This window comes from Xenopus laevis, chromosome 3S, assembly GCF_017654675.1.
Source record: "Xenopus laevis strain J_2021 chromosome 3S, Xenopus_laevis_v10.1, whole genome shotgun sequence".
NCBI classification, from domain to species: Eukaryota; Metazoa; Chordata; class Amphibia; order Anura; family Pipidae; genus Xenopus; species Xenopus laevis.
The window spans coordinates 83,753,445-83,778,285 of NC_054376.1; the positions used below are offsets into that span (position 1 = coordinate 83,753,445).

At 38.3% G+C, this 24,841-nt stretch overlaps 1 protein-coding gene across 2 annotated transcripts; it reads right to left on the bottom strand.

Moving 5' to 3' along the window:
* Window positions 1–3,757: 3,757 nt before the first annotated feature.
* On the bottom strand, window positions 3,758–24,161 carry MGC115291 (uncharacterized protein). 2 transcript variants are annotated; one of them, XM_018254439.2, is made up of 14 exons: window positions 23,619–24,161; window positions 19,110–19,303; window positions 18,816–18,983; window positions 17,910–18,060; window positions 17,057–17,123; window positions 16,337–16,433; window positions 14,203–14,302; window positions 13,193–13,299; window positions 12,069–12,218; window positions 11,710–11,811; window positions 10,711–10,833; window positions 6,521–6,727; window positions 5,851–5,993; window positions 3,758–4,806 (listed from the first exon to the last, which is right to left on the bottom strand). In XM_018254439.2, exons 1-14 carry the CDS (start codon window positions 23,671–23,673, stop codon window positions 4,770–4,772), a joined length of 1,701 nt encoding a protein of 566 aa, XP_018109928.1. In that variant the 5' UTR covers window positions 23,674–24,161; the 3' UTR covers window positions 3,758–4,769.
* Window positions 24,162–24,841: the final 680 nt, after the last annotated feature.

Genomic DNA, 24,841 nt, shown 5'->3' on the forward strand with positions numbered 1-24,841 from the left:
TTCTGTACCAGACCAAGGCAATCACAGCCCTTTAGCAGTAAAGACCAGTGCCTCCAAAAATGCCCCAGTAGCTCCCCATCATTTTCCTGTTGATTCACTGCACATGCTCTGTGCTGCTGTCACCTACTGAGCTTAGGGACCCACTCACAATATACAGTACACATAGAATATAAATGTCACAATATAAGGCTGACTAATAATTAATACACATAATTACTACATGGCAGCACAGAAACAAGTGCAACTAGCATCAGAATTTAATATTCTGCCCCGTAGCATCAATTTATATTACAGGCAAACATATTTGATTTTTGATGACCCCTAAGCTTAGCTTCCCAACAGCTGCTCAGAGCCCACTGAGCATGTGAGTTTCGCAGACACTTTCCAAGATGGTGACCTCCTTTGAAGGGTTTGAAATCCTGGATCATTGCTGCTATTGAGAAGCTAAAAACTTTAGGCTGGTGCAATACGGTCATTATATAAAATATGGCATTTTTAGCCATATTCATTGATACATTCATTCATAGGGTTTAGTTCTCCTTAACCAACCAAAAGCTTCATCTCTATAACAATCTATGACTTCAAAGTTGTTACAGGAGCTCCCTATGTTAGATTTTGTGCTGGGGCATCTTAGGAGGCACAGATATGCACTGCTAAACGGCTGTGGTTGGGTTGGTATAAAAGTCCAAAAAAATAATGTGAAGCATTTCTACCTTACATCTTTGCTTAGCTTTAGTTCTCCTTTACAAGTAAGTGTCTAATTTGAAAGCTTATAGAAAACATTTAGAAAAATAATGAGGTCAGCTCAATTATCTTTTAATCTGTAGTTAAGTTTTGTCTGAGAGCATATAGCAAACACTGACTTCAGGGACTATTTTTCTTCCAAAGAAAGACAGCCTTAGGGCAGGGGCACACGAAGTTACTGGGGGAGATTAGTCGGCCAGCGACCGACCTTTCATTCTGGAAGTATGTGCACATCTGCAAATACAGAGTCCTGTATATGACTGGAATCAGCCAGCAATAATAAGGCTCAGTTATCAAAGCACTCCTGTGAAAAAATGTATACTATATTTTTTGTTTTTGCAATATGATAAAAATCATATTATTTCAGCATCCATCATCCGTGTCTGTCTGAATGGTTTGTATGCATACTGTTTTACATTAAAATCTCTGCTTCTGCAAATTCTGCCTCTTCAACCCCTCCTAACTACTGCTTCATGAAATCTTGTAGGACGGCCTGGGCTTGAGAAAATAAAACTTGATTTTTTTTATTATTCACCAATACATCAGTTCTTACCAATAAGAATTGTTTAAATTGTAAAACTCACTTGTTCCCACAGAATCTGGTTGCACATGAGATGAAATGTCTGCTTGAGCAAACTATGTATTTGGAGAGATCCCTGAGATAGAGATGGTAACAGAGTTCTTGTAGCTCCTCTGGTATGTACTGAATTAACAGGAATAAAACAGAACACAATTCTATAGTGTAAGTACGCCATGGCTTTGATTCTTAGAACAATCTCCAGCAGACAATGCTGAGGCCTCCGTAAGGTACACAATGCATATTATCCACTGTTGTCTTTTTAAACAGTGTAATACTACCCAAACAATGGAATCCACCAGCTAAGCAAGATTTCAGCCAGAAAACAGACATTTGAGGTCTCTCCTATCACACACTCTGTGTGCCATGGGCCTAATACACTTCAACTTGCTCTTATCTTGGCTGGGGCGCATGGCATCTAACACTTCTATTCCTATTTCTGCAAATCACTTCTGAACAAACCTCTTTTTTTATAGGATGCATGGATTCATCATTGTTAATTTTAAATTTTGATTTCTCTATGATTGGCAACAGGGGCCCATCCCATTATTCCTCCTTCACCAAATGCACAGATGGTTGAAAAAACAGTATCGAGATATTTTTGGCCAAAATTGGGTCTGGATAATTTAGTCTATAACGCATACTTCATTAGAAGAGGTGCCCTTAGGCCAAGTATGGTAGATAAAACACCCACCCCTCTGCATGTCACCATTCCTTACCACTTGTTATACTTGTCAAGCACTCAATTGAATGCACACAGTGAGGATATTAGCTTGAGCATTTCAGTGCCATGGTCCACCTAGAAACGCACTTTTAGCCTCTGATTAAGTGCTCTTGGTGTGCGACACTGGTACTGTGATGATGTTTTCTTATTAAAGATTTTTTCTTTTAAAACTTTTTTTGACCTTTTTGACATTTTTACATATACGGGTATGGGACCTGGGGCTTTTTTGATTAACGGATCTCTTTAATTTGGATCTTCATACCTTAAGCCAGGGGTCCCCAACCTTCTTCATCCGTGAGCAACATTCAGATGTAAAAAGAGTTGGGGAGCAACACAAGCATGAAAATTTTTCTTCGGTGGTGCCAAATAAGGGTTGTAGTTGGCTATTGGTAGCCCCTGTATGGACTGGCAGCCTACAGGAGGTTCTGTTTGGCAGTACACCTGGTTTTTATGAAACCAAAACTTGCCTCCAAGCCAGGAATTCAAAAATACGAACCTGTTTGAGGCCACTGGGAGCAACATCCAAGGGGGTTGGGGAGCAACATGTTGCTCACAAGCTACTGGTTGGGGATCACTGCCTTAAGCCAACTAAAAAAACATGTAAAGCTTGTAAACCAGTGGGTTGGTTCTGCTTCCAAAAAGGATTAATTATCTTAGTTTGTTTTATTATTAGAGGGAAAAGGAAATCATTTTTTAAAATTTGGAATATATGAATAAAATGGAGTCTATGGACGACAGCCTTTCTGTAATTAGGAGCTTTCTGGATAATGGGTTTCCGGATAACAGATCTCATACCTGTATATGGATTTCCATTGCCCTTGCTGGGGGTCCGGGGTAAGTGAGTAAGGACCACACATTACACTCGGTCATCTGTTGTCTTCAACTTTATCGGTGTTACACATATATTTTTTGGCAGAAAAATGGGTCTATTGGTAATCACCTTCGTGACTTGCAATGCAACTAGTTTAGGTCCCTTGGTCTTATAACGCCAGCAAAATCTCTCTTCAAGCTGCAGACTTTCATCCTGAATTCACTTTGTCTTCATCTATCCATACCGGTCAAATTTACCTTTGGTCACTTCTCTCCTTTTCATTGATTTGAGTTTGTCCTTTCTTGTATCTCTGATCACATTAGTCATTCACACATCTGCCTTTATTTTTATACAAAGCTGCTGGTTGGATTTGATCTCTCTTTATCAGCAATTAAGCAATAAACCGATTATATTCTAATGGGGGAATGTAATAAAAGTCGGTAACGGAAAAGATATTCGCAATGAGAAAAGTTATGCTCTTGTGCGAACAAATTTTCCTTACAAATTTAATATATCTTTTGCAAACCCGGAAACTGCTTAACGACCACTTCTGACAGTGGAAGAAGGTTTGCAAATTTGTGCAGTGAATGTAATAAAAAAAAGTCTTACTGAAAAATGTTACGTTTGCTCCAAAAGATTAAAGCACCTTCAAGCAATGAAAATTTGCAATGCAATAACAGTTTAAGGAAGAGTGTTACATTGCCATTTATTCTTATTTGTGCAAATTGTTTTGCTCTTTGCGACTTTTATTATATTACCCCATAAGTGGCTTATCGGTTACCTTATATGCAAATATAGGCCCTACAGCCCTATTTAGCTCTACACGCCCCTAAGGCTATAGAGAGTAGTGGTTAAATTATATTATAGCTTGCTTCTGACACAAAACACATTTTATTCCAGGTGAGGGTTTAAGTACATTTTATTTAAATCTATATGAAGTAATTAAATATTTGGTGTTGTTCTTATCAGTAGTAGAATGTTGTAGAAGTTCTTTAAAACCAAACAAAACAGGGCCAATATGGCAGCATACTGTATTTACACAACTGTACAGCTGCAGTAAAGGGAAAAGTCCATACACGTGCATCACATTTATCTGATTTAACAGAAAAAAATAGACATTGATTCCACACTATGGATGCAAATATCCATGGAATCGTCTGTGACACTTTTATTTTAAATCTAGTACAAGACAATAGTTAAAAAAACAACATGGAGTAAAAAAAAAAAAAAACCACAGAAAAGTGTCACTTGCTTAAAGCAATTGGTAGCAGCACCATGAAATCACCTTGATGACTTGTACTGCATCTGGGAGGTTGTGTCTTATAAACCAATCAGTATCTCTCCCAGATACACACTTTCACTCTACATTCACTTTTTTTTCATTCACTCATAACCAGTCAAATGTACCCCTCTTTCTATTCCCTTTATTTATTTTACTTACATTTCTCCTACCTCCCATGTATATCTGTCTGACATTAGTCATTCACGCATCCTCGCCTTCATAAAAAACTATCCTCCATAATTAAAAACCTTCATAAAATATATACTTTTAAATCTATAAATAATGGATACCTGTAGTTAGCAGCAACCCCACAAGAGACTGTTGGTATGTGAGCTGAAAGCCTCTCACTTACTGGCCCTTGGTCATATGCTCATACTAGACAAGCTTTGGGGTCACACTGCTTTGACATAAATAAATGGCTTATAAATTGCATATCAGCTTAAAAAGGTAGTAAACTAGTCCCCAAAAGCTCTACAGAATGCTGGGCCAAAACACATTCAATCTCACCATAAAAACCATTCTTAAATGCAGTGGAATATATAGTCACTGGACTCTAGCATTAAAATCAACAGCACCCACTATTCAGAATCCAGCAGCACCCTAGTCAAGAGGAATGTGGCATTGGTAGACATCAGTTAATGACTGCTGAATCTTCCTCACAATGGGTCCTGAAACAAGAGCATTTTTCATATTATAAGCACAATGTACCTGTGTTTTCGAAAAATATGGCACAACATTTTATTTTTTATTTATTATATATTTAGTATGTCTTGTTTTATGGAATAAAAAAACTATTGCACTGTTTTTAAGCACTTGTATATTGTTATTAAAAAAATGACACAGTTTTGGAATGATCAGTGTACATTTCACTACAGGTTATACTCGTATAACTTTGTATGTGACAACTAAAGGAATGTATCTGTCAAAAGGCAAATAAGCAAAGTCAATAGTGAAGGTCACTGAGCACTACTGTGGCAGAAAAATCCTATTTATTTGTATAGAAATAATAACATAATAATAACATACAGACATCAAAAATGTTTATCATGGGTATGAATTAGCAAAATGAGCTGTAACAGTCCTTTTTTAGAATGGCAACTATGAGTGTCGGGCTCTTACACATGGGCCTTTTTTATGGGTTTCACATGCATTTGATATGTACCGGTAAGTCTGAGCGCACCTAAATACATGAGCTAATTCCATTATATTCTGCCTGGTTGTACTCATGAGCGTTCAGAGATGCCTTTTACTCCATGGTGGTTTCATGCTGTATTTTCTTGCACTTCTGTCATGCAGTCACAAATCAATAGAAAAGAGGATTGTGTTTGGAACAGACAAAACACATTTAGCGTACAAAAGAGTATAAACGCAAAAAGCACAACAACATGGGGTTGAGAGCCCTTAAAACAGCAGTGAGATCCTTTTACTTACAACTATAACCAGTTTATTGATGAATAGTGTTGAAAACTAATTTCACTTAAATGTATATAAAAGTTAAATCTCTTTTTGTCTAGAGAATCTTGTTTCCTGGGATCATGTAACCCCATATGCTTTTTGACAAAACCACCATGGACAGGCCATCTGACTTGACTACAAGCAGAGGATCTCTAAATATTTTGTTTAGTGTGCATAAATAATGTATGCAGGGGTGAATAACTGCCAGACACTTCTCAAATAAAGTTGTGATTTACAAAATTTCTGAATGTACTTACGGTTGAGTACAGCAGCAAAACATAGAGCAACCTGTGCTGTTTGCTGAGCGGAATTTCCCAGAGCTGGGACTGTCTTTGCATTCTGCTATGTACTGATAAAGTGCATTGTCATTGCCTCCACTAGGATCACCTGAATTCTGACACTAAAAAAAGAGAAATATGCTGAAAATTAGACCTCCCATAGCCGATTTTTGCCTTATCCAGAATGCTGGGGACGTGGGGTTTTCCGGATAACTGTTTTTTGCATAATTTAGATCTTGATACCTTAAGCCTACTAGACAATCATATAAACATTAAATAAACATAATAGGCTTGCTCTGCTTCCAGTAAGCATTAATTATATCTTAGTTTGGATCAAGTACAAGTTACTGTTTTATTATTACAGAGAAAAAGGAAATTATTTAATTATTTATATTGCATATTGGAGTCTATGGGATAACGGATCTCAAACCTGTATATTGTTTATATATATGTGGCTGTGAGTGTATAGTTAAGTTGGTATAAGTGTGTTTATATATGTACACTGGGGTTCATTTTGAGTGGCGTTTTTTTCATCACAACATATGTAGCTATGTAGCTATTTAACGATAAACTCACTTTATTTTACTGTGAAAAACAAAAGGGGAGAAACAATGACATGTTGATTTGGACATTGGTTGCATTCACCTACCTTAATAGTTTCATAGGCTCCAGTAATTAAGGCAATGAAAAGACTTAGTACCATGTATATAAAAAGGCTGATAAAGGTGTATAAGTAGAGTTGACTGAAAGCCCACACCAAGTAGCTGCTATTTTGCATTTCGGAAAAGGTGACAAACATGTCATCACCATTAATAAGGGAGAAGAGGCACTCGGACACCATTGAGAGTGTGCGGAACTGAAAGACATAAATGTGTAACATGTATTTAAAAGTTTGTTCTGAGGGTTTATTATCATAAAAGCAGTGACCAGGGGGGAAGAAATGAAAAGCTGAAAAGATAGAAAGGGATAAGGGAAATAACGACTGCTTAGTTACTAACATGTAAAGTGCAGTAACAAGTGCATTTGTACAGTCTACTACAAGTTAAAAAAATGAAAACAAACATTTGATTGGTGGGTTAAAGCACTGGTACAATTTAGCAGCTGTGTTTGTAGATCAGTCAGAGAGAGAGAACTTGCAAGCACTTTGTAGGCAAGTACAAGAATCTTGAATTGAATCTTGTATATTACAGTTTGCCAGTGAAGGGACTATGAGGGGCAACAAATATGGAGACAGGGCAGAAGTGTATAAGTCTGGCAGGAGTGTCCATGCTGGTGTGGGGTCAGTTTAGACAAAGAGCAGTGAGTTATAGTAGTCTAAGGGTAGTAACACAGGGAGAATTGTCACCCATGTTTAAAACTGTGCTACAGTGGTTGAAAAATCTCACTGAAATGCTTTCCTTATGAGGCAACTTTGGGCGACTTTGGAAATGAAGAGCTGCACATGTTTTACCATCTGCAATTTACTTTATTGCTCATGGAAAAGCACTTAGTGAAGATTTAAGACTTCCAGCGGACTTCCCTGGGGCTATAAGGTTGTTTTCCATGCTGACCGTTATGTCAGGCAGGAAAACAGAATTGGAAGGTTAGATAATAATCAGCTCAGTTTTGTGCATGTTGATTTTAAGGCAAGGAGATCACATGAATGCAGATATAGCTTGAGCAAACAAAGCTAGTCAGGTTTAAAAAAAGGAGGTAGATTTGAGTATCATCTCTATATAAGTGATACCTAAACCCAAATGAGTCAAGATGAGTCAAGATCAGTGGTGCAGACTGAAAATTAAAAAAACAAATCATTAATTAAAAAAAAAAAACATCCATGGGTCCAAGAACAGAGCTTTCAGGTTTCGGGTGCCATATCTGAAATAGAGTGAGATGAGGAGATGGAGACTATACTGGAGACACTGAAGGATCCATCATACAAAGCTAATTACAAAGAAGTGATTTTCTCACTCTGCTGGATTGTTGTTTCCACTGATGTTTACTTTGTACAAACAGTAGGTAAGTAGTTGTCATAAGCAATTTCAAACTGGAAATGAAAGAAAATAATGGGAATAGAAATTGTTTAAAACTTGGAATAGTCTGGAGTAAGGACTTATAGGCCATGGATGTATGGCCTATTACATATATTAAGAACTTTCTGTACAACTAAAAAGTAAACATCTGTGAAGACAACAATCAACCACAGTAGATACACTGGGGAAAATTCACTAATCGGTGAAAATTCGCCAGGGCTGGCTTTGCGCACATCGCAACACTTCGCCAGGAGTAAATTCGCCTGGACAACGCTGATTCAAAAAGATCCGAAGTTGTGCACAAGGTACCTAACGCTGGCAAAATTATGCCAGTGAAATTACGCTCAGCAATTCGAAGTTACGATAGTGTTGGCTGATTAGCATATGGCATGCAGTTAAAGTACAATGGCCGTATATGCTCCCGCAAATACATTACACTACACAAGGCCAGGAAACATTAATAAAATTATACAAAGTTGTTATAATGCCCTACACATGTGTCTACAGTATAGTTTAGGTTCCATATGTTAGCAAATGTACGGGGGAAGGAGGGTTTTCAGTCTATCACCCTTTAAATAGGAAAAAACACCAGTGTTTTTTAGGACTTAGAAAAATGTTCAACTTTTTTTGAGGAACTCCTATCTACTCTATTGCAAGTCTGGTGATAGAGTTTACGGTCAGTAAAATCAAAAACTTAGTGAATTTGCGTAGTAACGCTCTTTGGCCAGAACGAAAATTCGCCTGGCGTTAGAGTGAAAAGTTGGTGAAATTACGCCAGCTACCGTTAGTAAATCGACGAAGTGCCAAAATGACATCACGCTGGTGAATTTTTACCAGCGTTAGCCACTTCGCCCTTTAGTAAATTTCCCCCACAGTTAGGTCTATAAATCTTTTGACAGAGACAACTTTTTTCAAATTTTGGTTCTGTACATTGTCACAATGAATTTTAAATGAAACAACTCAGATGCAGATGAACTGCAGACTTTCAGCTGTAATTCAGTGGGTTGAACAAAAAGATTGCATAAAAATGTGAAGCCTTTTTTTAACACAATCGCTTCATTTCAGGGGCTCAAAAGTAATTGGACAAATTAAAAAACTGAAAATAAAATGATAATTTCTAATAATTGGTTGAAACCCCTTTGCTGGCAATGACAGCCTGAAGTCTTGAACTCATGGACATCACCAGATTCTGGGTTTCCTCCTTTTTGATGCTCTGCCAGGCCTTTACTGCAGCGGCTTTCAGTTGCTGTTTGGTTGTGGGCCTTTCTGTCCGAAGTTTAGTCTTCAACAAGTGAAATGTATGCTCAATTGGGTTCAGATCAGGTGACTGACTTGGCCATTCAAGTGAGTCTACTACACTTTATTCAAGTGAGTCTACTACACTTTATGGGCAGTGAAAGGATTGATACATTTAGAAGAGGTGGAGATAGTGAACTTTTGTTAAAACAACATGAGTTAAAATGGATCTACAGGCTAGATACTGCACATTGTTTTTTTGGAATTAAATCTTTATTCATGAGGTCTTTATTGTAATCTCAACAATGGTTATTTTCATATATTCATTAACCAAAGCTTATTGTACGAGTATAGTTTCTAGTGTATTTTAACCCTATTTTAAATAATTATATTTTGATCTTTGATTTTAGCTCATTTTCACACTAATTGGTGATTACTATATGTAGAATATTAATTTCATGAAGATGGACTTGTTGGGAAGAAATGAAGAATGATGGATCATTATATATTTCGCCTAGAGTACACTGTGTTGGGTGATTTTATTCATTTGTATGCATTTTACTTGCACTCTCTGCACTTTAAATTAATTTTTGATGCACCTTTTTCAGTGGGTAATGTGATTATTGTTTTTATGAATATACATTAAACACTTTATATTACTCTACCTTTTCTGTATTGTGCTTTTAATCTTCATCTGTGTTACAGTATGTGTATGTCATATTATGCCTCCTCTCACATGAGATATATTAGCTGTGTTATATTGCTTTCATATATGAATAGGGGTGTCAGTTAGGTTTAGCACCCAATAGGTGGCATATGGAAAATAAGATATGTGGAACTGGAACCTGTGCAGTGTAATAGAAAAGGCATTTTTTGGTTTGGGAATAGTAATGCCCATTACAACTGCTGCTAGAGTTTTAGCAGAAGTGATGTAGGCAGAAGTGATGTCACTGCTCGTTATGCATGGCTAATTAAGGTACTGCTATGAAGAGTGCTTTGGGCTAAAGAAACTAGAATTCGCTTGACAAAGAACTTAGTGTCCAAAATGTTGGGGTATTCTTCCACACACCAACTTATCTGCCTTGTAAGTCTGAGTGCTGCTGTTTTTTTTTTTTTTGGACACTTTGTTTGGTATGTATTAAATTATTTGTTCTAATGACTTTGTAATTATACATTGTTGTAGTTACATGCTTTATTAAACCACGTATTTGCATACCTTAAGTGTCTGTATTAATGATGTGGTGCGCACAGAAACTTTCTGTAGTTTCAAGCTAAAACCTGTACAGAACGTAGCTGCCTCAGAGAACCAAAAAGTAAGTTTTCCAGCTCAGGGTTATGAGGTAGTATGTTTAAAAAACAAAAACAAAAAAACATGTAGAATATTTATAGGTTTAATAAAATGATTATGTACACATAAATAGCCTACTTAAAAATAATCTTGGTGATGGCTACATGTGGATATAGGAAACCAGACAGTGAAGGGAGAAGCTGGGTGCACTGGACAGAAAAGGAAGCATAGGCAAATTCTGTTGTAAACTAGTGCTCCATAAATGTAGAATAAATGATTAAGATGAATTACATAATAACTTACCTTAACATGATAGGGACCCAGCACAATCCACCCACAAAAACAATACCCCAAGTAGATCACAGCGACACAACAACAGAAACGGATCACATTAGGGAGGGCAACTCTTAGTGTGACTATGAGGATCTGTGAAAAACAAAAGGGAGAAGCTACACATCAAACAGCTCATCATGACTAAAAGATGTGTCAACAAATATAAAGAGTGAAATGCAATAAAATGTTTCCAACAGATGGTAAAAATATCCACTACTTAACTATTAGGCTGGTGGGACACGTAGCGTTCCGCTTGGCGACTAAACTCCCCAGAACGCCACGTGTTGCACCACCCTTAGCAGGGCCCTAAATATTTATACATGGTATTTAAAAGAGAAAGATCAGGGTGTTCTTGTCAAAATCTACCTGAAATTTCTGCAGACAAATGAATGCCTTTTTTATGCACTTACAGCAAAAGCCACATTTAAAGAATTTGATGAATTCCAACTTAGAAACCTAATGTGTATCATTTAATGTTTAGAAGGAGCTTTCACAATATTGTAAGATGGCTAGTAGTCAGGCAGGCAGACAAGTGGAATCCTAATCCAATCCTTATTTGTCTCAGAATGGATAAAAGCAGAATGCAGTACAACATGCTGTTTTTATCACCTAGCCAATGATTAAATTCCTTTGAAGAACCACCATGTGGGTCCCCTAACCCATGAGCAACGTTCAAGTGTAAAATAATGTTGAGAGAGCAACATAAGCATGCAAAAAGTTCACGGGCTTCCAAATAAGGGCAGTGATTGGCCATTGGTAGCTTCTATCTTGCAGCCAAAAGGAGGCTTTGTTTAGCAATACACATGGTTTTTATGCAACTAAAGCTTCCCTTTAAGCCAAGAATTCAAAAATAAGCACCTGCTTGGAGGCCACTGAGAGCAACATCCAAGGGGTTGGAGAGCAAGAAGTTGCTCACGAGCCACTGGTTGGGGATCACTGCTGTAAAGTATGAAATGCCTACATACTTACATTGTATTTCTGGAAAAAGCTTAGGTATCTGATTACTCCAACCCAGACAAGAAGAGTTGAGGTCCCCAATAGGATGCTGCACACATCATAGCTTGCAAATGTCTATAAAAGAGGAGAATTCAAGCACAAAGTTTTAGAGGAAAAAACTTGGATGCAGAGCAAAATAATGTGAATACAAGGGCAGCGTGGTCAGACTACTCAGACAACTGGGCATGGTACGAAAAATGATCAGCTTGTTTGATGCATATGAGCAGAAAATAAGGCTCTAGTATTGTAGGGGGTGTAAAACATTAAATTAATTTATTAATTAATGCTTGCCTGTGTTTACTGACATAAAGAATATATAATTGTTGTTCTACCTTAGACTCAATTCCGATTTTCATGACTGTGCCTGACACAGTAAGGACATCACTGATGATAAGCAGCAGATACCAGCCATTCACAAACTCCAGACGGTCAGAGATAGATATGGTGAGACTGTGACGATATTGCACAAACCGAGCAAATTCCTGGTGCAAAGAAGAAATCTCATTTTATCTACTAATACAATACACTGCATAGCACACTCAATATAAACCGTTTGGTCTACAAACTGTAGAACTAGAATTATGCAGAGGTATGATTTATGTGGGGCATTTGTCCAACTAAATCTTGTAAATTGTGTATGTAGAAAACAATGTGTGGGATCAGTTTATGAATGGCTGCAGCAAGCTATTTGGAGGTGCGATTTCTAGCTGCTGGTTGGAATGCTTTTTCATAGTAAACATCTATAATTACTGTACATATAAGTCAGCTTGCGATGCACTTCTGATCAGTTCTCATATAGCTATTAGCCAACTAGTTCTAAAAAGGAGATTGAGCAAATTGCAGAAGTAAAGCTGATTATACAGACAATGGCAATTCTAAGATATGTTGTAGTTTACTGGCCTGTGTATGGGGCCTGCCATGCAAAGTCTGGCTGAAAATCAGTCACATACTGTATCTATCACGTATATTAGGCAAGCCATAAACATGTGCATCTTTCCCCAGTTTGGCCACCCATGTATTAGAATGTGTGCTAATTATGTGGCTGTTTTTCAGCTATATACGAGTCGGGGTGGCCCCATACACAGACCAATAAGCTGCCAATTTAGTGAAGAGGGGCCAAATATTAAGGTTATACTGGCCATGTGTAGCCTGAAAAATCCTGTTGAGTAAGGATCACATCAGTCTATAAATGCTGTTTCTGAGGAGTCTGCATAGGCCCATATAATGATCGAATCATCTGTCAAGGGGCCCTTTTTGGCCCACCACTCAGGAGGCAAGAATTGGGGAAAGTTCTGCTGATATTGATGTGTCTATCTTAACAGTCACTATACACTTTCCAAAGCTTTATACGAATGTAGATCTAACCGGTTAAACTCACATGCTGAGTTTAACCAGCATGTGAGTTTAACACTTTCCAAACCTTTATACGAATGTAGATCTAACCGGTCAAACTCACATGCTGTAAAAGCAAGCCTCGTATAATGGATCGTGCACACAGGACAAAAGAAAGAATGCAGCTAAGAATCACTAAGACATCAAAGGCCAGCCGAGAGTGATTATCACCTGTTAAGAAGAGGATGATACACAACACTGTATTAAAGTGACAGAAACAATATATATACAGGTATGGGACCTGTTATCCAGAATGCTCATGATCTGGTGTTTTTGGACCTCCATGCCTAAAGTCTACCAAACAAATCTTTTAAACTTTAATTAAACCTAATAGGATTTGCCTCCATCCAATAAGGATGAATTATATTTAAGCTTGGGTACAAGGTACTGTTTTATTATTACTGAGAGAAAGTAAATACATTTTATGGGAGATGGCCTTCCTGTAATTGAGCTTTCTGAATAATGGGTTTCCAGATAACGTATCCAATACCTGTACAGTGAAACCTCAATTTTACATCTGATAATTTTGGTTCCACTGATATATTATGCAAAATACATTTCCTTGATTTTACATTTCCCATGATTTAACATAATTTATTTCTGGTGTCATGAAAAACATAAAATGGGGGTTCTACTGTATTAATTTCTATTTATCAGTTTTACAAATCCAGAAACTGAATATAAAATGTTTGACAATTTTTGATTTTGAGAGTTTTAACAGCAGTACATTGCTTCATCTGCTCTTTAATTGCAAAAAAAAAAATTAAGTTTCCAAATGTATTCTCAGAGACAATGTTTTAGATGCCCCTGGATAAGGCCAATGTGATACAAGGAGGTTTGCCGGGTTTATATCAGCATTTTTTCCTCTGGAGAAGGCATGTTATTATCTCCAATGACTTCTTACTGTACACAAGTGGATTTACCGCAACTACTGTAGCCTGAATACAAGGATATCCAGTGACAGACAGGCATTATACTAGAGTATACTAGAGTGGCAGTTACTGATTGCTGTGACTGTATGTAATCATATACACACAGTTGTAAACACATAGACTAATGGTAGGCAGCTCTAACCTCGGCCATATACACTTGGATCTTTGCATTGTTTGATTGTTGCATCATTATCTAGCTGGATCTTGACTTTTCCGCTGTGTGCTTTATTATCAAATAAAATCTAATATGAAAAAAAGAAAAGGTTATGAATGAATTTGAATGGGATTATTGACAGATTGAATTTTAAATTATGAACAATTACACAGAACTGACAAAATCAAGTAGAAATACCTCAATTGGCTACTGTAACAGTAACTATGTAGCAAACTAAGGCCAAGGGAGGATAGATCATTGTCTCCGCTGCTCTCAGCCTGTGTATTGTTTTTTTTTCAGGATGAGAGAAGCGGATCAGCTCAGCGTCCCATCTCCACTGATTTCAAGAACAGCTGCTTGCATGCAGTCAAATGTATCAGAGCAGAGGTCGGCCCAGATATGTGAAAGCAAGCCTTTCAAGCCAACCACAGTTGCGTGTGAATGCACACAAGCAGATCATATTCATATCAATGCAGATCAGGCATGGAACAGATCCGCTTCTCTCAGCCTAAAAAAAAGTACATAGGCTGAGCCTCTCTGCCCTTGGCCTTAAATGAGAAGGAAAGGTAAATATACCAGTAAACCCTCAAAGTAGTGATGCTCTGAGCCATCTCTCAAAAGAAACACTGCATTTCTTTCCTTCTATTGTGTACATATGGGCTTCTGTATCAGACTTCCTGCCTTCAACTTAAACCTCCTTGCCCCAGGCGTGAGCATGCTCAGTTTGCTCCTCTTCCCCCTCCCTTCGCTGCTGTAATCTGAGCCCAGAGCTATAAATTAACAGGTAAGAGACTCAGGCAGGAAGTGATGTCACACCAAGCTAATACTGCAGCTGCTATCTGAAACAAACAGAGAGCTTCTAGAGCTTTTTACTCTGATATGGTAAAACATTCTACAGAATAAATATAGCATTCTAGCTTGCACTATTGCAGTTAATCTATTGGCAATAAAATGCCTCCATAGCTTTCCTTCTCCTTTAAAGAGGCATGCTCACATTCATTCTGTATCTAATTGTAGAATGCATTGAAGATAGAAGCAAAATGCTCTGCCACAATCAATCTAAAATGTTATTGCAACTAAGGCTTGTACAATATGGGGGGTGAAACAGGACCCACAGAAAAGCAGAGGCAGAGAATCAGCCCTTACGCTGCTATCTATTTCTTTCCTTGCCTGCACATGGAACCATTGCCCTGGCCTGGGATGAAGGCAACGTGAGAAGCTGATTGCAGTGTAGGGATTGATGCTCTGCCTGCTTTTTTTCAGCAGGCAGATATCAGACCTATGTGGCATCAACCTAAGGACAAGAAGCGTTGACTCTGCTGCTCTCAACCTGTGTTTTTCCTGCAAGCTGAGAGAAGCGGGTACACTCCTTTCTGCGTCTCCCTGTAGCTGTATTGACAATCACAGCTTCTGCTTTGTTGGAGCTACGTGGGACAAAAATGATGATCACCCTGAAAAGACGAAAGCAGGCATTTTCAAGGCAATCTCCTCTCTGTGTAGCTACATGCAGGTGGAAGCTGTGATTGTTAGCAAAAACAGAAGCTGAGAGCACTGGAGTCAACCCTCCGTGTGCCCAGGATCTAAGGCTCCGGCCAGATTTGAAAGCAGCCCTCTAAGCATTATTATCATTCACTCCTAGATTATCTACACTGCCTTCATACACTTAAGGCTAGGGACAGATTATACAGATTCTCCACAGGCTGAGAAGATTTTGGAGAAAAATGAAAAATGGCACCAAAAATCAGCCACCTCTGCCTGTACCTGAGCAGAGACAATGCTTAATGGTGCAGGCAGGTAGGAGCAGAGTAGCAGTGGGGGAGTATCATCTGGCCCTAGCTTTAAGTGTATTAAGTGTCATAATTTCTTTCAGGGTAATGGCAAGTGGCATGTTTTTTCACCTTCAATTAATCTCCTCCAGCACAGGCAGCAAAGCACCAAACTATCCCATCTGCCATTACCCTGAAAGAACTGAAAAAATCTACAGCAGGGAAATACAGATAAGAGAGACATATATGTTGTAGTATCCAGAGATTAAGTTGCTAAGGCAAGTCCAACCTGGGCTAGCGAAATAAAGATCATCATTTTTTTCAGCCCTTGCCATTGCTCTCCCTTTTGCACTCACTGTGATAGTAAATGTGTAGCAGTCTGGAATCTCATTATTAATTATTGTTTGTATATTAATAGCCTTTAACTGGAACTGCACAGTCAGATTAATTAGCCTGCAAAAGAAAAGGAGAAAGAGACTCATTTTGCAGCAGAAGGCAAAGACTAAAGGGTAAGAAGTTTTGCATGTCTAAACCAGTGGCCAATTAACTGCCTGTATATCCTTTAAATTAAGTTTTTGCAACTTGTCTTCATTTAGCTTTTTGTTCAGCAGCTCTCCAGTTTTCAGAAGCCATTTGGTTGCAAGGGTTCAATTTACCTTCACAACCAGGCTATGGATTGAAGGAGATGCTGGAAGATGAATAGGGAAGGGCTGGAATAGAAAGGAAAGTAATGGAAAACTATAGTAGTCTTTCTGAAGCAAACATTGAACTTTTACCAGTATGGTGCAGCAGTTCGTTATATTGGAATTACTTTGAAACATTTTATTTTTTGATGTTACCGTTCCTTTAACAATACAACATAGGCCTCAAAGAGCAATAGACAAATGGGGATCAGTGACCACCATTTGAAAGCAAAAATAGATCAGAAAGTAACGCTAATAACTAAAACAATATTAAAAAATGAAATGAAGACCAACTTAAAAATAGCTAAGGGTAGGACATTCTATAAAATACTAAAAATGAACGTCAATGCGCTTTAAAAAAATTATCAGAATGGCTGTCCTGCAGTACTTTACTTGTGAAACTTAATTGTAAAATTCTTGTAGTTTTGGCTTGGCTCTGCAGGATCCAAAAACAAGCAGCCTGTAAAAAAAGGACAGAGATTTTATAAGCATATACATATATAAATACACAGATTCATATATTCACAGGTGTGTATATATAGAGTGGCATATACAGGTATGGGATCAATTATCCGAAACCTGTTATCCAGAAAGCTCCAAATTATGGAAATGGCATGTCCCATAGAGTCCATTCTATCCAAAGTTGTTAAAAATGATTTTCTTTTGTCTGCAATAATAAAACAGTCGCTTGTACTTGATCCGCACTAAGATATAATTAATCCTTATTGGAAACAGAACCAGCCAATTGGGTGTATTTAATAGGGATGCACTGAATCCAGGATTTGGTTCGGGATTCTGCCTTTTTCAGCAGGATTCGGATTTGGCCGAATCCTTCTGCCCAGCCGAACCAAATACGAATTTGCATATGCAAATTAGGGGCGGGGAGGGAAATCGCGTGACTTTTTGTCACAAAGCAAGGAATTAAAACTTTTTTATATGCAAATTAGATTCAGATTCGGTTCGGTATTCAGCCGAATCTTTCGCAAAGGATTTGGAGGTTTGGCTGAATCCAAAATAGTGGATTCGGTGTATCCCTAGTGTTAAATGTTTACATGACTTTCTGGTAGACATAAGTTATGAATTACAAATTACAGAATGATCCGTTATCTGGAAAGCCCCAGGTCCCAAGCATTCTGGATAACAGGTCCCATACCTGTATAATGAAACACTAGTGCATAAACAAGCAATTGTGTTGTTCTCGTCACTGTAGTATTAATATAGAAGAGATAGACAGTTATGAACATACTTGTGATGATCTGGGGATCAATATTAAAGGTGTCATTAGCTGGGTCAATATGGCCTTTACGGTAATATTGCTGGCACACGGAGAGAGCGGATTGGTTGAAATGTTGAGTATACGCATATCGAGCAGTCGTCTGATTAGACAGTGAGAAGTACTGTGTAAGAAGAATTGGAAAGTGTTAAATTAGCGAGATTATTCTATCCTAAATAAAAATGATTGCATTTACCAAACTGCAATAATTTTCAGACAGTTTTAGGGGATTTTAGAAACAGAGCTAAAGCTTGCAACCTTACCCCCAAATAATTGTTGTTGGATGACAAAGCTATGTTTGGGCCTATGGAAAATATAACTGGGGTGCAGTCAATTAACTAACTTGTTGTAGAGAAAGGTTCAAATAAATCATGCTATGCCATTAAATACCATATTAAAAATTATCGGCATTTAATTATTCTAACATTTTCGTTTTTGATTGTTGCTTATGACTAATAAAACAGTTCAAAATGCTAGTTGGGTACTGTCAGCCTGACCTGTTAACCAATAGAAACTAATCTGATTTCTTGTGTTCTGTAGTATAACTAGATTAGTAAATTTTATTATGAAGAATAATGTTTCATATTTTGCAACATAATGACTTTAGGATGCAAATATATACATTTCCCTTGTTTATGAAAAGTTGTTTGTTTAACAATACAAATGGCATTTATATAGTTTATATATTGTTCCTGTGATGCTTGGCCCAATATTAGTCACATTCATTCATTGTAGTGAAAGTTTGATGCTGCCATCAGTTTGGGCAGCAACTACATGCACATGAAATAGAGTTAGTTTCAGTATGGAAATCCATGCAGAGAGCCAACGTTATGTGGTTAGGCCCTGGTCCCCTGCCATGCCATGTATTAAGGAACTTACCTGCTCCACAGCATAGTAAAGGTGTTCATAGACATCCTCCTGAGTGTATATAGCATAGGTTTTATCAGCATCATCAGTATAATCCTTAAGGAACAGGTGTTTAAAGGCCTCTGTATTCTCCTCCTTAAACTGGACAACCATTTGATTGCTGAGTCCAAACAAGATCAGCTGTGGAAATACAAAAAAAGTACAGACGGTTTTTCACAGAAAAACAGTAGTATATAGGAAGAGCAAGTCCTGCAATTTCCAGTTTATGTAAATGGTGCTGTAATTAGGAAGAGTTGTATACCTTACCTGCACAGTGACAAACATGATCTTTAGTAACTGTAGACCCAGCTTGTAAGGCTTTCTACCCTTGGCACGAAACTTATCACATGGGCTCATGAAGAAGTACTTGAGTCGTCGGCGGAGCTGTATCTCCTCAGGGCTGGGGAACTCACAAAGTCGGGTACCATAGTTAGGAGATGGGGACAGAAGGCGCTGGCGCTCTATACACGGGGACAGAAGTCAGAAAATAACACCTTAGAGCAGTGATCCCCAACCAGTAGCTTGTGAGCAACATGTTGCTCTCCAACTTCTTGGATGTTGCTCCCAGTGGTTTCAAAGCAGGTGTTTATTATTAAATTCCTGGCTTGGACACAAGTTTTGGTTGCATAAAAACCAGATGTACTGCCAACCAGAGCCTCCCGTAGGCTGCCAGTCAACATAGGGCTACCAATAGCCAATAACAGCCCTTATTTGGCACTACCCAGGAACATTTTTCATGCTTGTGTTGCTCCCCAACTCTTTTTACATCTGAATGTTGCTCACGGGTGAAAAAGGTTGGGGACCCCTGCCTTAGAGAGTAAGATATATAGTGAATAAAGTACCCCCTCTTGTAAAATATAAGGATATTATAAGTTACCGAGGAGTTTCATGACCATATAAAAACACGAGGCCGAAGGCCGAGTGTTTTTATACAGGTCATGGAACTCCGAGGTAACTTATAATATCCTCATATTTTTCAACTGGGGGTACTTTATTAATTATAATACACGAATTTTAGTGAGTCATGTGACAGAAATTACATCACTACTCACCGTTTATAACTGATGACATCACTAGTCACCGTTTATAAGGATATAATTTACAAGATATTCATGGCTTTTGTGTATTATAGGTATATAATACACAAAAGCTATGAATATCTTGTAAATTATATCCTTATAAACGGTGAGTTCTAATGTCATCAGTTATAAACGATGAGTTCTGATGTCATTTCTGTCATATGACTCACTGAAATGTGTGTATTATAATAAATAAAGTACCCCCAGTTGTAAAATATGAGGATATTAGAAGTTACCTCAGAGTTCCATGACCTGTATAAAAACACTCGGCCTTCGGCCTCATGTTTTATATGGTCATGAAACTCCTCCGTAACTTAAAAAATCCTTATATTTTACAAGAGGGGGTACTTTATTCACTATAAGATCTAAATAAGGTGAAAGCCATCTCCCATTTTAAGCAAAAAATTCAAAATCATTGAAAGTTTTTTCCATTTTCTCTGTAATAATAAAAAAAAGCACCATGTATTTTAGAACAACTAAATCTATAGTGTTAGAAGACAATCCTATTGGGTTTATGTAATGTTTAAATGTTTTTCGCAACCTTAAACTAAGCTAAGTAATAACAGCACAGACCATGTGTATTGAATTAGCAGAAAAGAAGATAGGGAGCTACAGGGAGCATCTTTGGAGGTACTGAACTAAACTGCTAAAAGGCCATGGTGGCCTTGGGCTAGTATAGAACTAGCTTTAGTTCAGCTATAAGTCTGAAGAGGGACATTTTGGAAAAGTAACTATGAAGGTGGCATTGTTTTTCCCAAAAGGCGCACTAGACTAGGGAAAATCATTGGCGGGTGCCTAAAACCCACAGTTAATCAGGGTTTATTTGCCCTTTAAGGTTTAACGGCACACATTGTATTATGCCAATGTTTTCTTGTTTCATGAAAGGGGACATAAGAAACTGCGTTTAACAGCTAAACATATTTCACCTATTGTTGCCTAAGGCCAATGCCATTTTTTGGGCAATCTGCCCACTGGATGTTTTGTGACACTCACAATATAGAGGGCCCAGTGAGATTCTAACTAAAGAGCATTCTTAATATATATTTGTGGAATGGGACCTCTCTCTATAGTTAAAGGTGATCTTTTTTATTCCAGGCCCTAGTACCATCCAGTCATGGCACCAAATCAGAGGACTACATTGCATAAATAATAAAACACATACAAATTTGTCTGCATATTTTGTGACATTGCTACCATGTGTATAAACAGTTTTCCATATTTATTCCTCAATTCTGGGAAGTATTGTGTAGAATATGGAATTTAGATAAAAATCCTTTTACTATTTCTGAAAAGTGATCAATATTGCATTTCTTTTGTCCTTTATTACTTAAAATGGATCAGTGTATGAGTAAGCAAACTTATCAGATGGTCCCTTCCTAACATATATATATATATATATATATATATATATATATATATATATATATATATATATATATATATATATATTAGTCTGGTGCATGGGTGTGTGGCTTATATCATATACTGAACTAAACAAATTACCTAGCACTGTCATTATACAACTTTAAGGAACAATTGGATTAAAGGGAACTTATCTGAATTTGGCCAAAAGAGACACTTTTAGTTACATGGTTTGTACAAAGTATGCATAAGCTGATGCGCCCCGTCAAGGCAGTGTCCATGCATCAGTCCTACCTAAGTGAAATATATATATATATATATATATATATATATATATATATATATATATATATATATATATATCAGTGGTTGTTGGACTGCTTAATTTCAAGCCTGCCTTAGAGGTCCAACCAGGGCTCCTCTTAGCTCATAAGAATAATATAAGTATAGGAATATACTGGTGTATCAGTCATTCCGCCATACTTTAAAGAATATCCAGGGCAGCAAGTAAGTTTTGACTCCAAACCTCAACCAAATTAACCTTCATGCAGCCCTTTAACGTATATCTAGAAGAGGAAATTGCCTTTCTCCCCAGTTCTAGGCTAGTAATTAGAAAATGTCAATCCATGGTGACTGAAGCTATGCTATCTTGCATTATTGGCATTAATACAATTAAAGGAGAAGGAAAGTCTGTTAGCACTCGGGGGTGGCAAATGTTAGGCACCCCCAAGTGATTGTATTGACTTACCTGAAACCCCGGGCCGGTGCTCCTATCAGCAGAAAACTGCACCGGCCTGGGGTTATACCAGCGAACACCACAGAGTGATGTTCTTCCACTGTCTTCTTTCTTCAAATTTCCCAGGTCAAACGCATGCACAGTAGTACGAAATAGCCAAATTTTTCATCAAAGTTCAACTTTTTGTCCTACTGCGCATGCGCAACCACGCAAAGAAAGAGGAAACAGGAAGAAGATCTCTCCGTGGTGCTTACTGGTATAACCCCGGGCCGGTGCAGTTTTCTGCTGATAGGAGTCCCGGGGTTTCACGTGATTTAATACAATCACCTAACATTTGGCACCCCCAAGTGATAACAGACTTTCATTCACCTTTAAAGATCCTGAATCAGCTAAAACAGAAATATACAATGGTTTCTGGGAAACAGCCGAACATGTTACCTGTACATAGTACAGAGGTTAGATGGGTTTTTAGCGAAGGAGGGAATACATGTTTATGGAAGATAACTCATAGTACGTGTTGATCCAGGGACTGGTCCGATTGCCATCTTGGAGTCAGGAAGGAATTTTTTTCCCCCTCTGAGGCTTCAGATGGGTTTTTTTTGCCTTCCTCAGGATCAACTGGTAATAGGGTTGCCACCTTTTTTAAAAAAAAAAATTACCGGCCAGTGGTGGGGGCGGGTACTAAAGTGGCAGACCGTGATGCAAAAAGGGGCGGAGCCGGCAGTGACAACCCTAAACACAGCCCACAGTCCAGAATCGCACCTTCCATGTCACGTAACCGCAGTGAAAAGGCGCTGCATAGCTGGGAGGGTGGAGGGAGCAGCGAAGCTGCTTAAATTAAGTGGCGGTTCCTCCCCTTAGAATTTTATATAATTGCCGGTATTTTTTTAATACTGGCACCGGCCTTGAGACCCTTTTTTCCGGCTGGGCCGGTGGCAACCCTAGCTGGCAGTTAGACAGGTTATATATAGACTAAAAAGGTTAAATTTGAAGGCTGCGTGTCTTTTTTCAACTAAACTTATTATGCCATACCTCCCAACATTTTGGAAGTAAAAAGAGGGACAAAACATTTTTTTCCGCACATAGCTCAATTTTTTGACCACACCTCTTTCTGTGGCCACACCCCCTAATTACCATATTTGTTTTACAAAATTTGGCAGGTTATGAAAGTTTGAAAATATTTCTCCTTATCTAAACTGTGTTTTTGTGTCTTAAAATTGTTACAAAGTATCTTATTTGCACCTGTTAGGTGTTCTGGGCTCTCTGCTAAAAGCCAATTAAGTGAGAAACTTTGTTTCTTTTTCTGGCTGTTCAGTGCAGAGAAAAGAGGGACTTTCCAGTACAAATGAGGGGCTGCAGGTTGAGCTGTCAAAAGAGGGACTGTCCCTCCGAAAAAGGGACAGTTGGGAGGTATGATTATGCTACAGACACAACAGAAAAAAAAGATGGTACATAGTGTCAGGGTAACACAGAAAATAGGATGGTTCTTAGTGCCAGGGTAAGGGTATATGATACAGACACAACAGAGCACAGGGTGGGACTAAGAAATAACAGGGTACTATGTGCTGGGGTAAGGGACAAAATAAAACTTAGACATACCAGAGGTTAACTTGGGGCTGTCACTCAGACTGCGACTCCTGCGCAGAGAATCCATGTTCGTCAGCGGGAAACATTCAGCGCTGGGAGTCTCTTAGCAGATCCCCACTTCGGATGAGTGACTCATTTGTTGTGTGTGGCACTGGCACTGTGCGGTAATTCTTTGGGTACAACAACTGGTGAGCCGCAACTATTCTGGGAGTAGCACTTGATCAGCTGACTGCCATTCTGGGTCACCTGACATCCGGTTTCCTCCGGCTTTCTCTACCTCATATATGAGTCAGATTTCTCGGCGTTCGCGTAGTGTAAAACTTCTAGACTTGTCCGCTCTTATAGGGACTAATAATTCAGTGAACTTTATCGGGCCCTTATCTTGTTCGGTACCGTGTTCGTCGTATTGTTCGAAGCTGCCTGTCAAAGTAAAGGGGTAGCAGAAGCGTTTGGCTTTGTCTGTTTACGTTGAAATTTCTGAGGCAGCTGCCCACAGGCGAGCGGGCATTGATAATGATTACCTGCGCGGCACTGAATTACTTTTAATTACGCAGAAATGGCAGAAAAGCTGGTTTAGCCACTTGGATATATTGCTCAAGGAGAAAATAGATTTGATTAAAGGCTGGCAGAGTTGGGGGCCATGTTGGTGCACCTTTGTTACAGCCATTTGATCTTAACGAGACAAGATATACAATTAAGTTTAACAAGGGAACCTCTAACTAGGGAGGCATCTATCCTCTTGCTCACATAGAGATGTCATTTTTTCCCTTCATTATATTACTGGAATCAAACATGAGGATAAAGAACAGACTTGTTTATTTCTGGGAAACTTTAACATTTCCAGTTACAGGAACAAAGAACAGGGAGCCAGACAAAGGTGACAACTTTGCCTCAGATGGCAGTTTCCCAGAAGTTACCGGGGTAGCAAAAAAGCCACTCCTAGTAATTTTAAGAGCCCAATTTCCAGGTTATTAAACCGGCAATGTAAAGGTAAGAGCCGCGGCTTTGGGAACACCGCCTCAGTCACCAGAAACACCACTGGAGCCAGATTTACACAGATCAGCTTGGATCCTTGGAGCTTTTTTTGCATTTGAATGCAGCCATTGGCTGTGGATCAATGGGGAAAAGTGTTGGAAAAGGTTTTTGCTTTAAGAATACAATGCTGATGTTTCTGGACTATAGCTCCCAGAATTGTTGCATAGTTAGATCTGGTTGAAAAAAGACAAAGTCCATCA

What these genes read in the sequence shown, in the direction of transcription:
- MGC115291 (XM_018254439.2), bottom strand. Translation starts at nt 23,673, where the DNA reads ATGGATTCTCTGCGCAGGAGTCGCAGTCTGAGTGACAGCCCCAAGTTA. An exon ending in GCTACACATTTACTATCACA is followed by an intron (nt 14,303 to 16,336) that starts GTGAGTGCAAAA and finishes TTTTCATATTAG; the next exon opens with ATTTTATTTGATAATAAAGC. An exon ending in AAATCGGAATTGAGTCTAAG is followed by an intron (nt 11,812 to 12,068) that starts GTAGAACAACAA and finishes CCTCTTTTATAG; the next exon opens with ACATTTGCAAGCTATGATGT.